The sequence below is a fragment of the Melanerpes formicivorus genome, unplaced genomic scaffold (assembly GCF_026170545.1).
Source record: "Melanerpes formicivorus ecotype bairdi unplaced genomic scaffold, bMelFor1.0.p_v2 SCAF_10, whole genome shotgun sequence".
Lineage (NCBI taxonomy): Eukaryota > Metazoa > Chordata > Aves > Piciformes > Picidae > Melanerpes > Melanerpes formicivorus.
This window is the reverse complement of record NW_027142362.1, coordinates 22,577,494-22,594,363: the sequence shown is the minus strand read 5'-3', so window position 1 is coordinate 22,594,363 and position 16,870 is coordinate 22,577,494. Positions and strand designations below refer to the sequence as shown.

At 41.8% G+C, this 16,870-nt stretch overlaps 1 protein-coding gene across 4 annotated transcripts in view; it reads left to right on the top strand.

Annotated features, from left to right (window-relative positions):
- HMG20A (high mobility group 20A) overlaps positions 1-16,870 on the top strand; it is a 42,103-nt gene that overhangs the window by 8,525 nt on the left and 16,708 nt on the right. For all 4 annotated transcript variants that reach the window (XM_068144262.1, XM_068144261.1, XM_068144263.1 and 1 more), the window contains one exon: positions 16,309-16,401. In XM_068144262.1, the coding sequence (XP_068000363.1) occupies positions 16,313-16,401 (89 nt within the window). In that variant the 5' untranslated portion in view covers positions 16,309-16,312. The remainder of the gene's footprint in view (positions 1-16,308; positions 16,402-16,870) is intronic.

The following is a 16,870-nucleotide window of genomic DNA, read 5'->3' as shown; positions in this document are numbered from 1 at the left end:
ACACAGTACTCAAGGCGTGGCCTGACCAATGCAGAGTCCAGGAGCACAATGACTTCCCTGCTCCTGCTGGCCACACTATTCCTAATGCAGGCCAGGATGCCATTGGCCTTCTTGGCCACCTGGGCACGCTGCTGGTTCATGTTTAGGCGGCTGTCGATCAGTATCCCCAGGTCCCTCTCTGTTTGGGAGCTCTCCAGCCACTCTGACCCCAGCCTGCAGCTCTGTATGGGATTGCCGTGGCCAAAGTGCAGCACTTGGACTTGTTAAATGCCTTTCCATTGGATTCTGTCCATCTGTCCAGTTGGTCGAGGTCCCTCTGCAGAGCCTTTCTCTAACTGACCAACATCTGCTCCTAACTTGGTGTCATCTGCAAAGTTGCTGATGGCTGACTCAACCCCCTCATCCAGATCAAGTTTGTTCTTGCATTGCTGCTGTGGGGAAGACTATTGTAAGCATTAATATGCAAATAAGAATGTCCAAAGGGTTGAAAGTTGTGTAGTGAGGAAGAGTGTGAAGAGATGAGAACTCAAATACAGAGCAAAGGCTAGGAACTTTTAAAAATTGCCAATAAATTCAAAATTTATCACAGTGTGTGTTTAGGGACTTCAGAAAACTATGTTTAGAAGAACGTCTGAGGTCAGTTAAGTCTGGAGTCTGAGGTCAGTAAGATTGTCAGAGAAATGTCTAGAATTGACTTTTAATGGAGAATTTCAAGAATGCTCTATAAATGCAGGAGGTCACTGGTATCTCTCTATTGCATGTTTTTTTTTCCATACAGCTTGTGTGACTGTGGATCAGTGATGACTGATCAACAGAAGGCTGGGCAAGTGATGATGCAGGGTTGGGATCACACAACCTTGCAGCAGTGTATTCACTGCAAGTTGTCATGAAAAAGGTACACTAATCTAGCATGTGCAGATAAATGTTACTCAAAGGAGTTGTCAGTTTACAACAAGAAATGTATCTGCCATGCTTCTGCTATTGAGGCTCACATCTCTTGTTCTGGACATGCTTGTTAGCATTTTTATACCATTGTAATTAAAAATACAGAGGTTTGAGCAATTGGAGGTTTTTGCAGATTAGAGGAACAAGTTTCCTGACGTTAGCTGTGACTTCTACTGCTGAATAACTTAGTGCTTACAAGATAAGTGAAAGGCAGATTAACTAGCCAAAGGAAGCTACACAGTACTGCAGCAAAAGCTGACAAGGAATTAGAATGATAGTTTATTTGAAGAAACAACAATTCAGTTGCTTTCTGTATGTTGAATGTCTAGGAGGAGTTGCAAGTGTATTGTGGTCAAAGACTGCAGTGGCAAACCATGGTTTTATAACTACTTTTCAGTGCTTCAGAGACTGGGGGAGCCTTGTTGAAGCCCATAAGGAGATTGTGATGGGGAAAGAAGGGCATAGAGCTGAAAGGAATTACATTGATGAGAGGTTACAGAGAGGTTGATAAGATCTCTATTTTTTAAGCTATAGTGAGAAATTAAGGCATCGTCAGTTCTCACTGTAAAAATGAATTAGTCTCTAAGTGATGTTGTCTTTGCAATCCCTAGCTGAACTAATGTGCCTCTAGCCTTCATTTTAGAATTGAATGACCACATTTGAGGTTGCAGTATGTTCAAACAGGTGATTGTTGAAGGTATCAAGTGCCAATTTTTTCATTTGTCTCCATCTCTCATTTTTGCAATCTTTCTCTCATGCAGATAGACTTACCCTCAAAGGTAAGAGCTCTTGGTCTCACTGGTGGCAACAGGCACTCTGAAGTCTGAGCTGCCATACTTGCCTTAAGGAGGAAACATTTGGGGATTCAGGTAGGGCTTGCATATTGCTGTGAAGATGGTTGTGTGCTACTAGCAGCACAGGTGCCTATGAACATTAATCTAGCTTTGGCACAGAATGTCTGTTCACTTCTTGATGATAGAGTGTAGAGTCCATTTCTTTTCTCAGTGAAACCCCTATTGTAATGCAAATAATAGTATATCCTTGGTGAAGGTGGACATGAAAACTTACCTTTTGCTTGTATCCAAAGAAGAGCTTGTTCTTACAGTATCTTCTTGGTCCCACAGTTGTCTGTACCCGTAATCTTGTGAGAATGTATGCAGTTCATTATGCTGTGTCCTCCGCTGGAAGGACAGACTATATTGAACAAGTAGGCTAATTAGTGGAGTGGCAAGCACAGCAGCCTGGAGCTAAGCTTTTCATTTGAAGAAAAAACCTACTTAAAGCTGCTACTGCATTAAACCTACTTAGAATCACTGGAAGTTGGGCTCTCTGTAGTAAGTCTCACCTAACTCCTCTCTGAAATGGCAGCTTGCTGTTGGTTTTTTTCACAAAGTGTTTGCACTGGTTTGGATTGGGGTAAATAATGCCTATTATACTTGGAGCTGAAAGTAAATCTGAGCTTCATACAAAGGGTGAGGGAATTCTTGTGTGGAGGCTGTATAAAGCTGTTATAAATCCAACTCTAGCTTCAGTAATTGGAGAGAAGATCCTAGATTGCTTGTAAAGCTTGCTCTTCATGGAGTTTTTTAGAGAACAGATACTGAAAACTTTCCATCTCTGTTTTGGTGGTAAAGGGAAGAGTTGACTCTTTGTTCCGTCTCTCAAGCTTTGTCTGGACTGGGAGAGCTGTTGTCTGATACTTTATTCCTATGGTGACTGTAAGGAATTTTTTTCAATTGCTTTTATGTCCTGTTTTCTATTCATCCCTGTCTTTGTCCTGAGAATAAACAGTGCTTATCTATTTAGGTATTGGTAGCCTTCCTAACAATAAAGGAGTAGTGAAGGCATTTGCCAGTTTACTTCTGTGATGACCAGAAGTTTCAGCCATTCTGCCATGGTAATGTCTGTTGCAAAGGTGACCTTCATTTTGGTTTTGAGTGGGTGTTGGGACCACAAGACTTCCAGCAGTCCCTTCTAGTCTAAAGCAGTCTTTGAGTCATTAGATGTGAATGGTACAAGAGATGTACTTCTTGGAGAAACAACCAGCAGTCACTGACATAGTGACTAGGAATTTCACTTGCCTGTTAATGCTTTACTGAGTGGATCTTAGCAAAACTAGTTGAGATCTGCAGATTTCTTGTTTTTTTGTATCACAAAACGTGTGATTATCAGGTGGTGTAAGGAAAGCTACCGAGAAAGGCATTGTAAATAGGGGCAACATTTCATGGTGATTGAGACATGGATACTTGAGTGGAGGAAAGTTTCAATGTGAAGTAGATTGTTCCTGATTCCTGTTAATTGAACTGTTAGCTGTAAATGTCCAAAAACGCATTTTTTACAAGCTGAAATTTCAAGCAGTGTTTCATAATCAGCTTGATTGTGAAAGTTATCATTTCAAATCATAAGCTTATTTTATTTGCCTTTCCCGTGCTAAGTACCAAAGACCTAGGTATATTATGCTGTGAATGGGACATACTGGTAGGATCTGATGCAGTAGCCCTCTCTTGTCTCTCAGAACTCTTTATAAATTACAACCTGCTCTTGGGGTTGACTAACTGTCGTTCCTTATCAGGAAGCAATAGGAGAGGTGAGTAGCCTGTTTTGAGAACTGTGAAGAATCACTGTGCGCTACTGTATGGCAGCCAGGTAAAGGATTACTTAAGGGTTTGCTTAAGGTTTATCTTAAAGGTCTTTTTCTGAAGAAGCTATTTTAACACAAAAGGCACATCTCAGCTGAGCTTTGTACTGAACCTGCTGGATTCTTTTTAGTGAGCTTACCACGGAGCTGTGGAATGCCATGGATTTATTTTGTCTACAGTTATAGATAGCTGACCCTTTCTAGAGGTCAGGAAAGAGTTCCAGGCTGGGAATTAGCTGCTTTGGGAGACTGGTAAAGACCAGGAAAGCCAAGCTTCCATTACTGTAATAAATGTTTTGTCTCAGGAGGTCCATTAGCTTAAATATGATTGCTGAAGTTTTCATAAAAGCTGAATAACTTCTGCATTTAAAACTTAACGTTTGCAAAGCAACGTCATGCTTTTTTGCCGTTGTTCTGGGAGATGTGGAGAGGAGCAAAATACAGATGAGTGCTTTGTCAGAGGAGCCTTTTGTAAATGAAAAGGGACTGCTGGTTGTGTAAGTGAAAAACCCCTGAACTTAGCTTTACAATTAAACGTGGTAATGGATCCCCAAGTAATCCGTGTACTCACTTTTAACAGGTTGCAAAAGGTAAACAAGGAAAGGAAGTTTCCTGAATTTGCAGCCTTTTGTTTTCACTTCTGTTGGAAAACGTTGAGGCTTGGCAAGTCACAGAAAACAAGTTGTCTAAACGCTTGTTTGCCATCGGTTTGTTTTGTCTCTGTTTCTGATCAAGACAATGAACTCCAGGTTCTGAAGTTATACTGAGGTCAAATCTATGTTGTAGCCCTCCTGAAAATACAAATGTTGTTTTCTATTTTCCCACTCTTTAAACCCAGAGTGCTACTGACCTTTTGTCAAGGATCGTGCAGATTTGGGTTCTTTTTTCTTTTAGCGGTAAGAATTTCTTCATGAGTATTCCGGTCAGATTCTCACAACTTCTAGATGTCTGAAAGCAAGCAATGACCAGCAGTTAGTTGAGATGTCCAAAATAAAAAGGTTAAGACTGGTAACATTTTAAAGATTGTTTCTGAACCTTGATTGTGTTCTCAGCTGTTAGAGATTTCCTGTGTGACCTTCTTGAAACCAGCTATGTATGAATCTTGACCCGTTTATAGCGTTGTTGGGAAATACTTACACTTTAGCTCAGAGGAACCATATTTACTTGCAGGAATTAAATCATTAAAAGGAAATGTAAAAGCAGTATAAATCTTTACTGTTCATTAAATATGGTAAATACTCAAATCTGTATTCCAGATACCTTCAGAACATTGATAGCTAAATGTGAATTACGAATCCTTTCAAATTTAAGTGCTTGAGACTGTTTCACATGGCTTTCATCGCTGTTCAGTCTTCAGCCTATTTGAAAAGATTCACATTCTTTCAGGACTAAATTTACTGTATATGTAGATGGACTCTACTCTGCAGACCTTATGCACATTTTCCATTTGCAGTTCTTTGTTTCCAGGATCTAAAGAGGAAAGCTGTAAGAACAGATTGTTGTCCTAGCCACACTCTTTCCAGGTTCTAGTTTGCTGTTTGGTTCCAAGGTGCTAGGCAGTGATTCTCTGCCTGTGCTCTTAGTCACTATTTTCCCTGGCATCTTTGATTACTTGTCTGTAATATGACTGAATAAACACAAAAGAGAGATTGAAGCCTAAGGAGAGGAGTGGGTAGAAGCTAGCCACTGTCCTCACAGCAGTTTGTTCAGGCTACTGGAAGTGGTTTTGGGATCTGATTAAATACTGCGAACGCTCACCTGTTTTGAGCATTCACCCTAAGATGTTTAGCAATGCTGCTTGCATGGCTTCTTTCGTTTCAGTCCTACTTCAACTGCAAAATTAAGTACATAACAGTATGTGTGCCACAGATGTTCAGCAATGTGTTTTCTGTGAGCCTCTGCTCATACCTCATACACATTTTGGATGTCTGGTTTATTACTTAAAGCTGGAGAGCAATCAGACTACCACAGCCATAGTTGAGCTTTTCCTCTTGTTTTCCTTTTTTGATGCTAAATAGCATAATTTCCTGTTGGCTTTGGATGAAGATGAGGCTAGGTAACAGTTATAAATTGTCTACATTTCCTGTTGATATAAAGTTTTCTTGTTGATATAACTTTTATGGAGTTGTGAATCTGGGTCTTTGTATGACTGTGTGCCTTCTCTTTTGGTGGTGAAGGGGGGGAATTGTGATATGTGCCTAGCAGAGCATACAGTTTCAGTCTTTTCAGATTTCCCTAAAATTTTGTATTCACATTTTGGATATATTCTGTTTCTATAGTCTTTATTTTTACATATTTCATCTGTGTCCTCAGCTTTAAAGTTTTGTTAGCACTGGTCAAAGGAGCTGTCTGTTGCTCCAGTAGGGATGGTGTTTTGACAGCCTTGTGCTGTCAGTTCTTTTTCTGTTTCTTTTCTTTTAATGCATCCAGACAAGGTTTTGTAAGAAGTGTCCACTGGTTCCTTGATACATGCTTGAACCTTATGTCTGTTCTCTTGTGCTTGTTTTCCTTATTGTTTTTCCATCAAGTTTATTTCTGAGGTCTATATAATTCTTGTCCGATGATGTCAGTGATGCTCTGTGTGCAGAACAATCCCAAATTAAAGGGCATTAGAAGAGCCTTGGCTGAAAAGGGATTTCGGTGCACTTCATGCAATACAGATCCAAACTTTAATTTCTGTTAAGTATTTATTACCAAGGAGCTTTAAGAACAGTTTAGAAACGAACAGTCCAGTCCAGATCTTCAGTGTTCTTGCAATTAGAATTTACTAGTATCATCTATATTTATCTCTTAAAGGGAAAGGAATGATAGATCTGAGTGAACATTGATATACCTGTTATTTTGCACAACTATCTAAAAATTGTTTGGTTTTTTTTCTAAATTGCTGAAACTTGTTTGGTTTTTGTTGGGATAGTGCAAGACAACAGCAAGAAAGTGAGAACAAAAATGTATGGAATCTGGCATGTTGTATTTTTTTCCTAAAGATGAGTCTTTTCTGAAGGCAAATAGAATTAGTTGTCTGTTTTGTCTGAGAGTCATTGACTCTTCCCACACTTCATTTCCTCTAACCTTTGTCCCCATACTCATATCAGTGCATTTAAAATATCCAGTGTTCCATGCTGTCTTTGTAACTCTTGAGGCCAGAGTAGATGCTTTTCTGTTAGGTCATGAGGCCTGTGGTGAGTCATTCGTTTAAGCATATACTGAATCCATTTTCAGTATATTCTCATATCTGAAGTGTTCAACCTTCTGTTCTGTAAAATCATCAGTAATGACTTGTTTTAGTGGGTCTGTGCATGAGAAATTCCCATCTGTATTCCTCTGTGGCAGCAGCTAGAGTTTCCTCTCAGAGAATTGAAGTAGGCTAGGGTTATATGCTGCACCTCTCTGACAACTGCTGTGATGAGTAAGGCTTTGAGAGAGAGGAAAAGTGCTAAAAAGATCTTTAAAACAACTTTTCAATCTTAGCAGGTGTATCCACTCTTCAAATGATTTCCTTCTCAAATCTGTAGCTTTTCATTTTGCTGGCCTGTCACGATCAGGATTCCCTGATGGTGGGTTCTCTATGGTTTGGAATACTCACTTGGTATTTTAAATCTAAGTAGTTTTTGAGCACTAATTAATAGTGTTTCTTGTTTCACTTGTGTGATGCTGGCAGTTGTTAGATGGGGTATCCATGTATATTGGCAAACTTCTGTTCTGTAAAATGAGGTCCTCAGATCCTAGAGAAGTTTTTAAATGACAGAGCAGGTGAAGAGAATAGTTTGCCTGTAGTAACTGGAAATTCAGAGGAGCTTTTTATGACCAAACCACAAAAGCCAGTTACTTCCTTTAGAGAAAATTAAAATAGAGAATTCTCCACATGACTTGCAATGCATGTTTTTGTTGTCTGAATGATTTACATTTTTTTCCTGTGAGATCTATAGCAGAAGGATTGAATTAGTTTTTCAGGGTTGTATACCTTAGTGGTGTGTTAAATAGCAACTGATACCATCATTAAGAAAGTGAATTCAGAATAAAATGGGCTATGTTCATCTATAGATGCTCAATACCTGTGCTGAAGGGCTGGATAACAGCCTTGATGATCAGAGCACTAGACATTCTCTTACAAGAAAGCCAGGAAAGGACTTTTTACAGGGGCTTGCAGTGACAGGACAAGGGATAATGGCTTTGAGCTGGAAGAGGGTAGATTTAGACTGGGCATTAGGAAGGAATTCTTCTCAGTGAGGGTGGTGAGACACTGGAACAAGTTGCCAAGGGAGCTTGTAGATGCCTGCTTCCTGGAGGTGTTCAAGGCTGGGCTGGATGAGGCCTTGAGCAACCTGATGTAGTGTCCCTGCCCATGGGAGGGGGGTTGGAACTAGATGATCTCCAAGAATCCTTTCCAACCTAAACTATTTAATGGATCTATGAACAGAACTCTTCCCTCTTGCTGCCTGTCCCTACCCTCTGGAGGTGGGAGCACATCTGATTGTTGTCCCTTAAGTGATCTAAAAGTCTTACTTATTGCTGATGTGAAATTTCTTTCATGGGTTTGATGGGAGAAGGAACTCAGTGTAGATCTCTCCTTGCTTTTGCCTGCAGAGTTGAATATTCACGTGAGTGAATAAGGGCTTAAATTCCACAAAACAGGAGACTTTTATAATTATGGGATGTCTTATGTATGCCCCTTCATAATGCATTCATTTAAGAGCAGAATATAGAAAGGAACACTTTTATTTTTAAAAATACATTTTGCAGATGTTTGGCAGCTGCTGTTGAAGTTTGCATATTAATAGCTTTAGTAGCATTTGTCCCAGACATCCAGATAAACTAAGCATAAAACTAAGCTTTCCCTTCTTTCCTTAAGCTGCTTAGAAATGCAGTGGAACTCTGGGGTTTGTTTTTTTTTGGGGCAAGTCTTTATTTTGGTCTCTTGTGTTTCTTTGCCTTTTCTGGCAAGAAGTAAAAATAAAAGCAGTTGGCTGTTCTCTGGTATATACTTTCTGGTCTGACAGCAAAATCATCATCCCATTAGGTTTGGCTTGCAATTTTCCTAAAGTCACAAAGACCTTTGTCTAATGAGTTGCCTCTAGGGAAGAAGTCAAATCTGATTTTTGCAGTCAAGGATGTTGGATAATACGCCTCTGCTCCAGCTTGATGGTAGAAACTGCTGCTGTCAGGACAGAATATGAATTTACTCTGACAGCTCCAAAAGCATTGTGGTTTTAATTGGAGATGTGCTTGCTTCAGTTTTCCTTCTGATACTGTGCCTACCTGTGGACAGACTGGAAGTGATGATCCTTTGAGTTTTTCTCTTGATCACTTAAGTTTAAAGTATTTACATTATCTGATGCCTAGATAAGGAATACTGTGTTTCTTTTGTGATGTTGCAGAAGATTTTTAGGGTGTGTTGTTTTGGGGTTTTTTAATGTGTTATCCTCTGAATGGTAAGGTTTGGAGCTATTTGTACTGGCAAAGAAGGATGAGAGACTTCAGGAATAGGAAGTAGGGGAGAAAAATCCTCTGCTCAGCAGTAATGTTTCTAAAACTAGAGCTGCCAGTGCGATAATTCAAAATCCTGCAGTGTTTTATAATCAGGCTGTAAATTGCAGTGCTGCTGCTGCCTTAATATTTAAATATGTTTAACTGTAATAAATTTATAGCCTTACCTTGTAATTGGATGGTTAAATAGTTTAGTACGTCTTGGGTTTAACTTTTTTATTTGTGCTTAAGATCAGCTGATACAATGTAGTCATTGAAAAAGCAGCATTGCTGAGCACTTTTTACGCTTGTCTTCGAGTGTTTAGGGTCATCTTAAGACTCCATATGACCTTGGGATGAGTAAGAAGTCAGTCTGCATTTGACAGTGACATAGTACATGACCAGATCTGTGCAGACGCTGTAGAATCCAGCCTCATTTCACAGATGTTGATATCACTTTACACAGGCAAAGCAAGTTATGTTTTGTAGAAGCAGTCTGGGAAGAGCCATGGCCAGCAGGGCACAGTGTTAGGGAAGAGCTGCTTGCAACTTGCATTGTGACACTGGCCATGAACTTGTTCTACTCTGTCTCTGGGCTCTTCTGAAAGATCAGAATGCAAAGATGCTACACTGAAGTGTGGTCTGCCAGATAAAATAGTTTGATTGTATGCTGAAAATGACATCTTTGCTGTCTGAGTAAAATGATCTGATTTTTTCATTAAAAGACTTACTGTGACGAATTTACTCTTCATTTATTGCATACATAAAAGGCTCTTAATAAACATGGGCTTTAAATTATGCAGAACCAATGTGTTTAGGTGTGGTGTCCTATTATAGCATCAGTAACATTAACAACAGTCATGGTGTCTAATCCCTATCTTGGATTTCTTCTCACCCTGATTTTTCAACTACCTTAAATTTTCTTTCTTCTCTAGAGATGCGACTAGAAATAGGATAAGGTAGCTTTCTGTCTACTCAAAATGCAGCTCAGAGACTTTCTTTCCTACTAGAATAACTTTACAAATACATAGCTTAGCCTAAAAAGTTAGTATGAGGAAAGAATATAGAAAAGTTATTATTCTAGTTTGGAAAGATACTCGATTAGCTCCTGTTTGACTCTTCCTTGTGTATTGGTATTCATTGTGTATTGCACTCATCCTCCTTGATCCTTACACTGGTGACAACATTAATAGATGAGGGGAGAGCAACTGATGTCGTTTACCTGGACCTGAGCAAAGCCTTCGACACTGTCCTGCACCACATCCTGGTCTCCAAACTGGTGACACATGGGTTTGATGGGTGACCACCAGATGGATAAGGAACTGGCTTGGTGGCTGCAGCCAAAGAGTGGCTGTCAATGGGTCCATGTCCCAGTGGAGGCCAGGGACAAGCAGAGTCCCTCAGGGATCAGTCCTGGGACCTGTCTTGTTCAACATCTTTGTGGGTGCCATGGACAGTTGCATTGAGTGCACCCTCAGCAAGTTTGCTGATGACACCAAGCTGTGTGGTGCAGCAGACACGGGGGAGGGAAGGGAGGCCATCCAGAGGGACCTGGACAGGCTGGAGAGGTGGGCACAAGCCAACCTCATGAAGTTCAATAAGAGCAAGTGCAGGGTCCTGCATCTGGGTGGAGGCAATCCCAGGCACAAATCCAGGCTGGGCAGGGACTGGCTGGATAGCAGCCCTGAGGAGAGAGGCTTGAGGGTGCTGGTGGACGAAAAGCTCAACAGGAGCTCTCAGTGTGCACTTGCAGCCCGCAAAGCCAATCAGATCCTGGGCTGCATCAGGAGAAGTGTGGCTAGCAGGTCGAGGGAGGTGATCCTCCCCCTCTACTCAGCCCTGGTGAGACCCCACCTGGAGTACTGTGTCCAGTTCTGGAGCCCCTATTACAAGAGGGATGTGGAGGTGCTGGAACGTGTCCAGAGAAGGGCCAGGAGGATGAGCAGAGGGCTGGAGCACCTCTCCTATGAGGACAGACTGAAGGAGTTGGGGCTGTTCAGTCTGGAGAAGAGAAGGCTCCCAGGTGACCTAATTGTGGCCTTCCAGTATCTGAAGGGGGCCTACAGGAAGGCTGAGGAGGGACTGCTCAGGATCTCAGGTAGTGATAGGACTAGGGAGAATGGAATGAAGCTGGAGGTGGGGAGATTCAGGCTGGAGGTGAGGAGGAAGTTCTTCCCCATGAGAGTGGTGAAACCCTGGAATGGGTTGTCCAGGGAGGTGATTGAGGCCCTGTCCCTGGAGGTGTTTAAGCCCAGGCTGGCTGAGGCTCTGGCCAGGCTGATGTAGTGTGGGGTGTCCCTGCCCATGGCAGGGGGGTTGGAACTAGATGATCCTTGTGGTCCCTTCCAACCCTGAATGATACTATGATACTTTCTTTGCTTTTTGTTTTTAAATTCCTGTTAAATACTGGTGGGTAGTACACCCCAAAGCTAACATCCCAAAACTTTTCTATCCTCTGTAGGTCAGGTTGTTAACTGTCCCACAGCTGACCACTGATACGCCGGATCTAAGAAATACAAGGAAGAAAAATCTTTAAATCATAAGTGCCTGTGGAGTCTGCACTTGGGAGTAAAACCAGTGCATGGGAGAGCCTGGTGTGTTTGGCACTAAGGCAGTCAGAAAAATGTGTCACTGACTGTGTCAGCTTATCCTTAACAGAGTGGGAGGGAGATGTCTGCTGCTGGCTTTCTGAGAACAGTTCTGGTTGAGCGGTATTGCGCTTAAAATGGAAACAGAATTGCTATGGAAACTCCACGTGGTGGTAAGATTTAGCATTGCAGTTTGGATTGGGCTCTAGTCTTCATCTTTGCTCCACCTTGCAAAAGTTGTGAAGGAAATACAGTTGAGTCCACGCTGGTTCTTCAAGCCCTTTGTTGAGTGCTGCAGTTACTAAATGAATCTTTCTGTATTCCTGCATAGCTGGTTGCTTCTTTGAGCCGACAGAACTGATAGTGTACCACCACAATGAATTCAGAGCTGCTGTAGCTGCAATGAGATTTATTTGGAAGTGGGGCCTACTTGTGTTGTACTGTAGTGCTTTCAAATGTGTGGAGTTTAACATCACTTTCAGTTTTAGTTTTGCTTTTGGGTAGATACATTTTGAAAACGGCTATGCGTTAGCCTTTAAAAAAACAAGTGTGCAGTGTTTCTTGTGTATTGAATTCAGTCTAATGCATCTTGTTAGGCACTTTAGCCAGAGTTTAAATTGACAAAGCTGCACAAATGTTCAGAACAAATCTAGATAGGACTTGCCAACTGTCCTTTCAAGTCCCATGCATTCTGTAAAAGCACCAGTCTGAAAAGCAGCAATTCCATTACTTCCTCTTTACTGTGCTCTTCCTCTGATTTTTGTTTTGCCCTTTGTGTTACATCCCTAGAATGAGCATCTAGCTCTGCAGTAAGATTGAAACTACTGGATAATGGCTTTGGAGCAAACACATGGGACAGTTATCCATGAGAAGTGTGACTGGAAGGCTGTGTAGGTTCCCATCCCTTCTCAGTGAGCTTTTGGGGAACTGTCTTGTTTTCTTGCTTTCCGGAGTAGATTAGAAGCCATTGTAAATTCACTGATGTTACATTTTCTGTAGGGTGTGGCAAGTATCAGCTGAATGAGTTAGTATCTAAATCATATGGGCGAAATAAATAAGTATGAAGTGTGTGTGCTCCTAGCTTCCTGTGTTTGTGTTCTGTTTGTAAGTTATTAATGTCCAGCTGCCTCCCTGCAGTTTTTGAGAGCAGGATTAGACTCTGCTGCTGACTAGGTCCAGCTGTGAACAGACATGGATTCTGGACCTGGTGAGAAGGTCACAATGGGCATGAGAGACAGAAGTATGGGGTGTTCAGATGCAGGGAATATGTATTCTTTTAAGGCATGTGTGGGAGTACTAAGATTGAGATGAGACTGAGAAGAGATCCTGAACTCCAGGAAGGCTGCCTAAGGTGCCTGGACAACAAAAAAAACCCATCCTATTTTATTTTTATGGATATTCATAAAGCTTTTGATATATAGACATATAGATGTTAAAATAGCTTTGCAGTGGTGTAGTCCAATTGTGTAAGCATCCTTTTTTGAACCTACTAATTTAGGACTTTTGACTGACAAAACTAAAAGACCATGTGACCTAAAGCAAAACTTCAGTGCTGTCTTACTTGACAACTGCATGAAGCTGTTTATGATGTATATTTAGTAGCTCTGCTTAAATCGTGTTTGGTGCATCAGTGAAGAGCTCATTCTTTGAGTCAGTTGAGTTTTCAGATGTTCTTGTAATATGTAAAGTGCCAGCTTTGATATAGGTTCTATGTGTGAGGAAGTATTGTTTGTGCTTCCTTCTGTGAGAGATACCAGAGTATTTTGCCACTTCCCCTAAAAGCACTGCATTATTTGGGCTTTCTTACTTTTTATGTCTGAGATGCCAGTATTTACAAGGAAACATAACACAGAGTTCTGTTTTGCAACATCAGATGTTGCCTGGGACATCTGGAGGTCATCTTAGCCTCCCACTCAAAGCAGGGCCCTTGCCAACACTGGCTGAGGTCAGTTACACAAAGCTGTAAGAGCATTTTAGTTCTGTGAGGCGAGACTCCACTGCTGCCTCTCAGTAAGCTTCGCAGGTGTCCAGTCTGAAATCTGCCTCTGCCAGACTGAGCAAGCTGTTTCCTCAACATCAAGTCAGAAGCTCTAGGCCCCAGACCGTATTGGCTGCCCTTTGCTCGGCGGTTTTCAGCTTTGCCACATCTCTGTGACCGAGGCCACCAAACTATTCTCAATTCATGCTTTATAATGGTAGAGCAGGAATCATTCCATGTGGAGTATTTCTTATTCATGAGTAAAGGATGTTTCTCTGCTAGAAGTCAATGTCTATACCAACTAGAAGCAGTCTCCTTAGCTCTAATATTATTTTTTTTCCTAGATAAGGAGTCAGAATGATGGAATTCTTAAGGATGATCTCAACAGTTGGAAAAGCAAAAGAGAAAAGGGTGGATGTCATCTGAAAAATGAAACTCTTCTTTCTTGCACTTCTGTATAGGAGGGGTGAACTTTGTGGTAGAAATTAGGTTAACCTTCGACTGGTCAGCTATGAACTTTAACAACGTTTGCTTAATTGGAGGCTTGCCACAGATTAACATCTGTAGTACCTTGTGAAGGTGTAGAGCTGTGGCTGAAGGGAGTAGGTATTCTTATTTGTGCAAAGGGAGGAGTGAAATGAATACAGCAGAATTCACAATCTCAGCCTCTTGGTTCCTGTGTCTTTTGAGACCTTTGACCCATTTTAGCCAAGTATAGCTGTGGAACACATCTCAGTGCTCACCAGTGCCCTGCCCAATATTCCCTCGTTTGTTGGCACAAGCTTTGGGCTGTATCAGATGTAGTACTTAGGACAGTGATCTGCAGGTGATTAAGATATAAGAAATTATGTCTTTACTTTTGTTAGTAGGAAACATGTGCATGTGCCACTGGGGTGTGGGAAAACACATATCATACTAAAAGCATAGAGAGCAGGGTTATGTATCTTGGATTGCATTGATTTCAGTGCTGAGTGCAAAGCATACCAATCCAGGAGAAAGCAGCATGAGTTTACAGCTTTCATCAGTCCCTCACAGCTTAAAACTCAGGTATACTGGCTGAAAGGGATAATGAATAGAATAGAATACGCAATGAATAGAATAAACCAGGTTGGAAGAGACCTTCAAGATCATCACATCCAACCTATCATCCAACACCACCCAACCAACTAACCCATGGCACCAAGCACCCTGTCAAGTCTCCTCCTGAACACCTCCAGTGATGGTGACTCCACCACCTCCCCAGGCAGCCCATTCCAATGGGCAATCACTCTCTGTGTGTAAAACTTCCTCCTGACCTCCAGCCTGAACCTCCCCTGGCACAGCCTCAGACTGTGTCCTCTTGTTCTGGTACTGGCTGCCTGGGAGAAGAGACCAACCTCTGCCTGTCTACAACCTCCCTTCAGGTAGTTGTAGAGAGTAATAAGGTCACCCCTGAGTCTCCTCTTCTCCAGGCTAAGCAACCCCAGCTCCCTCAGCCTCTCCTCACAGGGCTGTGTTCCAAGCCCTTCACCAACTTCATTGCCCTTCTCTGGACTCGTTCCAGCAAGTCAACCTCCTTCCTAAACTGAGGGGCCCAGAACTGGACACAGTACTCAAGATGTGGCCTAACCAGTGCAGTGTACAGGGGCACAATGACCTCCCTGCTCCTGCTGGCCACACTGTTCCTGATGCAGGCCAGGATGCCATTGGCCCTTCTTGGCTGCCTGGGCACACTGCAGGCTCATGTTCCACCTACCATCAACCAGTACCCCGAGGTCCCTCTCTGCCTGGCTGCTCTCCAGCCACTCTGACCCCAGCCTGTAGCACTGCGTGGGGTTGCTGTGGCCAATGTGCAGAACCCAAGCTGAATATCTGCTAGCTCATCAAAGGTGACTTCAGAATGGAGGGAATTTACCTAGTATAGCCCTTCGGAATGGGCTGAAACTGCAACTGATTATTGTAAAGTGGGTTTAAGACTTTGGGCTAGGGATTTTTTTTTTTCTCTGTAATACAACAGTTCTTATTTTAGTAAGAAAGGAGATGAATGAGTATAGTTATTCTTTGGATTTCTTACATAAAATTCCCATGGCTGTCTACAACTATAATAAAAAAATAAATTAACTTGGGAAGAGTTTGTAGTGAATGGGAATTACATTCTGCCTTAAACTGCTTGCTTCTGTCTGGCTCTATGGGAGTCGAAACCTAAAATCTAGCTGACATTGCTGTGTTCTCTTACTTAGCAGTAACACTCAATTACATGCATAGATATGTTGTGAAAATGTGGACAAGGAATTGTCAAATGCAGTCTTGATTTGAAACTTCTGAGGGGGCTTAGTTTTGGTTTTCTTTTGAGGTGTGAACACAAACCCCTGTAATGAGGGTGTACACTTGAGGATGAACAGGAACCTATGTACCTATGTGCTGAGCGTGATGAATGACTGTTTCTCTCAATGGATAAAATACAGAGTGATTTCCAGCAACAATGTGGTGTGGGCTCAGGAGGGAAACTCTGAACTGAAACATCATTTATGATTTTTTTCTCTTTGACTTTAACCACAGCTGCCTGTAGAATCTGTCCTGAGGCCAGCCAGCTGTGAGTGGCCAATTGGTTTATGGAGTAGAAAAAAACCCCTGTGGTTTGTTGTGATGCTTAAACTGAAGTGCTGCTGAAGGGAAACAGAGATAATTAACCTTCCTCTTTTTTTTTTTCTTACCAGAGATATGGAGAACTTGGTGGCTGGCTCCAACCTTCCTCCTCTTTTTACAGACGAAGATGGAGCTAAGGAAGGTAGTGAAATTGCTGTAACTGGGTAAGCAGCTACTTCTTTTTAACCTTCAGTTGGTAGATATTATCTCTAGACTTGCCAAGGAAACTGTTTCAGTGGGAAGAGAGTATTCTGAGTAATGGGAAAAAAGCAAACAAATCCAACAAAAAAAAAATCTTACAATGCTCCCTTGGCCTTGATAGAACATCACAGGACTCTCTTTAGGAGAAACGAGGACACTTTTGAACTGATAAGCTATTCTTTAATGTCTCTCGTCTTTAGAAGTTTGCTTTCCTAGGATTTTAGCCCTTAAGACTGATTTAGACACCGTGGTGGGGGCAGAGAGGACGGATGTGTGTTGGCTACAGTGGTGGATGCTAAATAAATTATTTCTGTTAAACATGTATTATTCATCACTGATCTCTGAAAAACAGCAGGAAACTGATGTCTTTCATTTTTGTCAGGCTAATTCTGCTTTTCCAGACTGAAACAATGGTCTCTCTCAAAAGTCTGA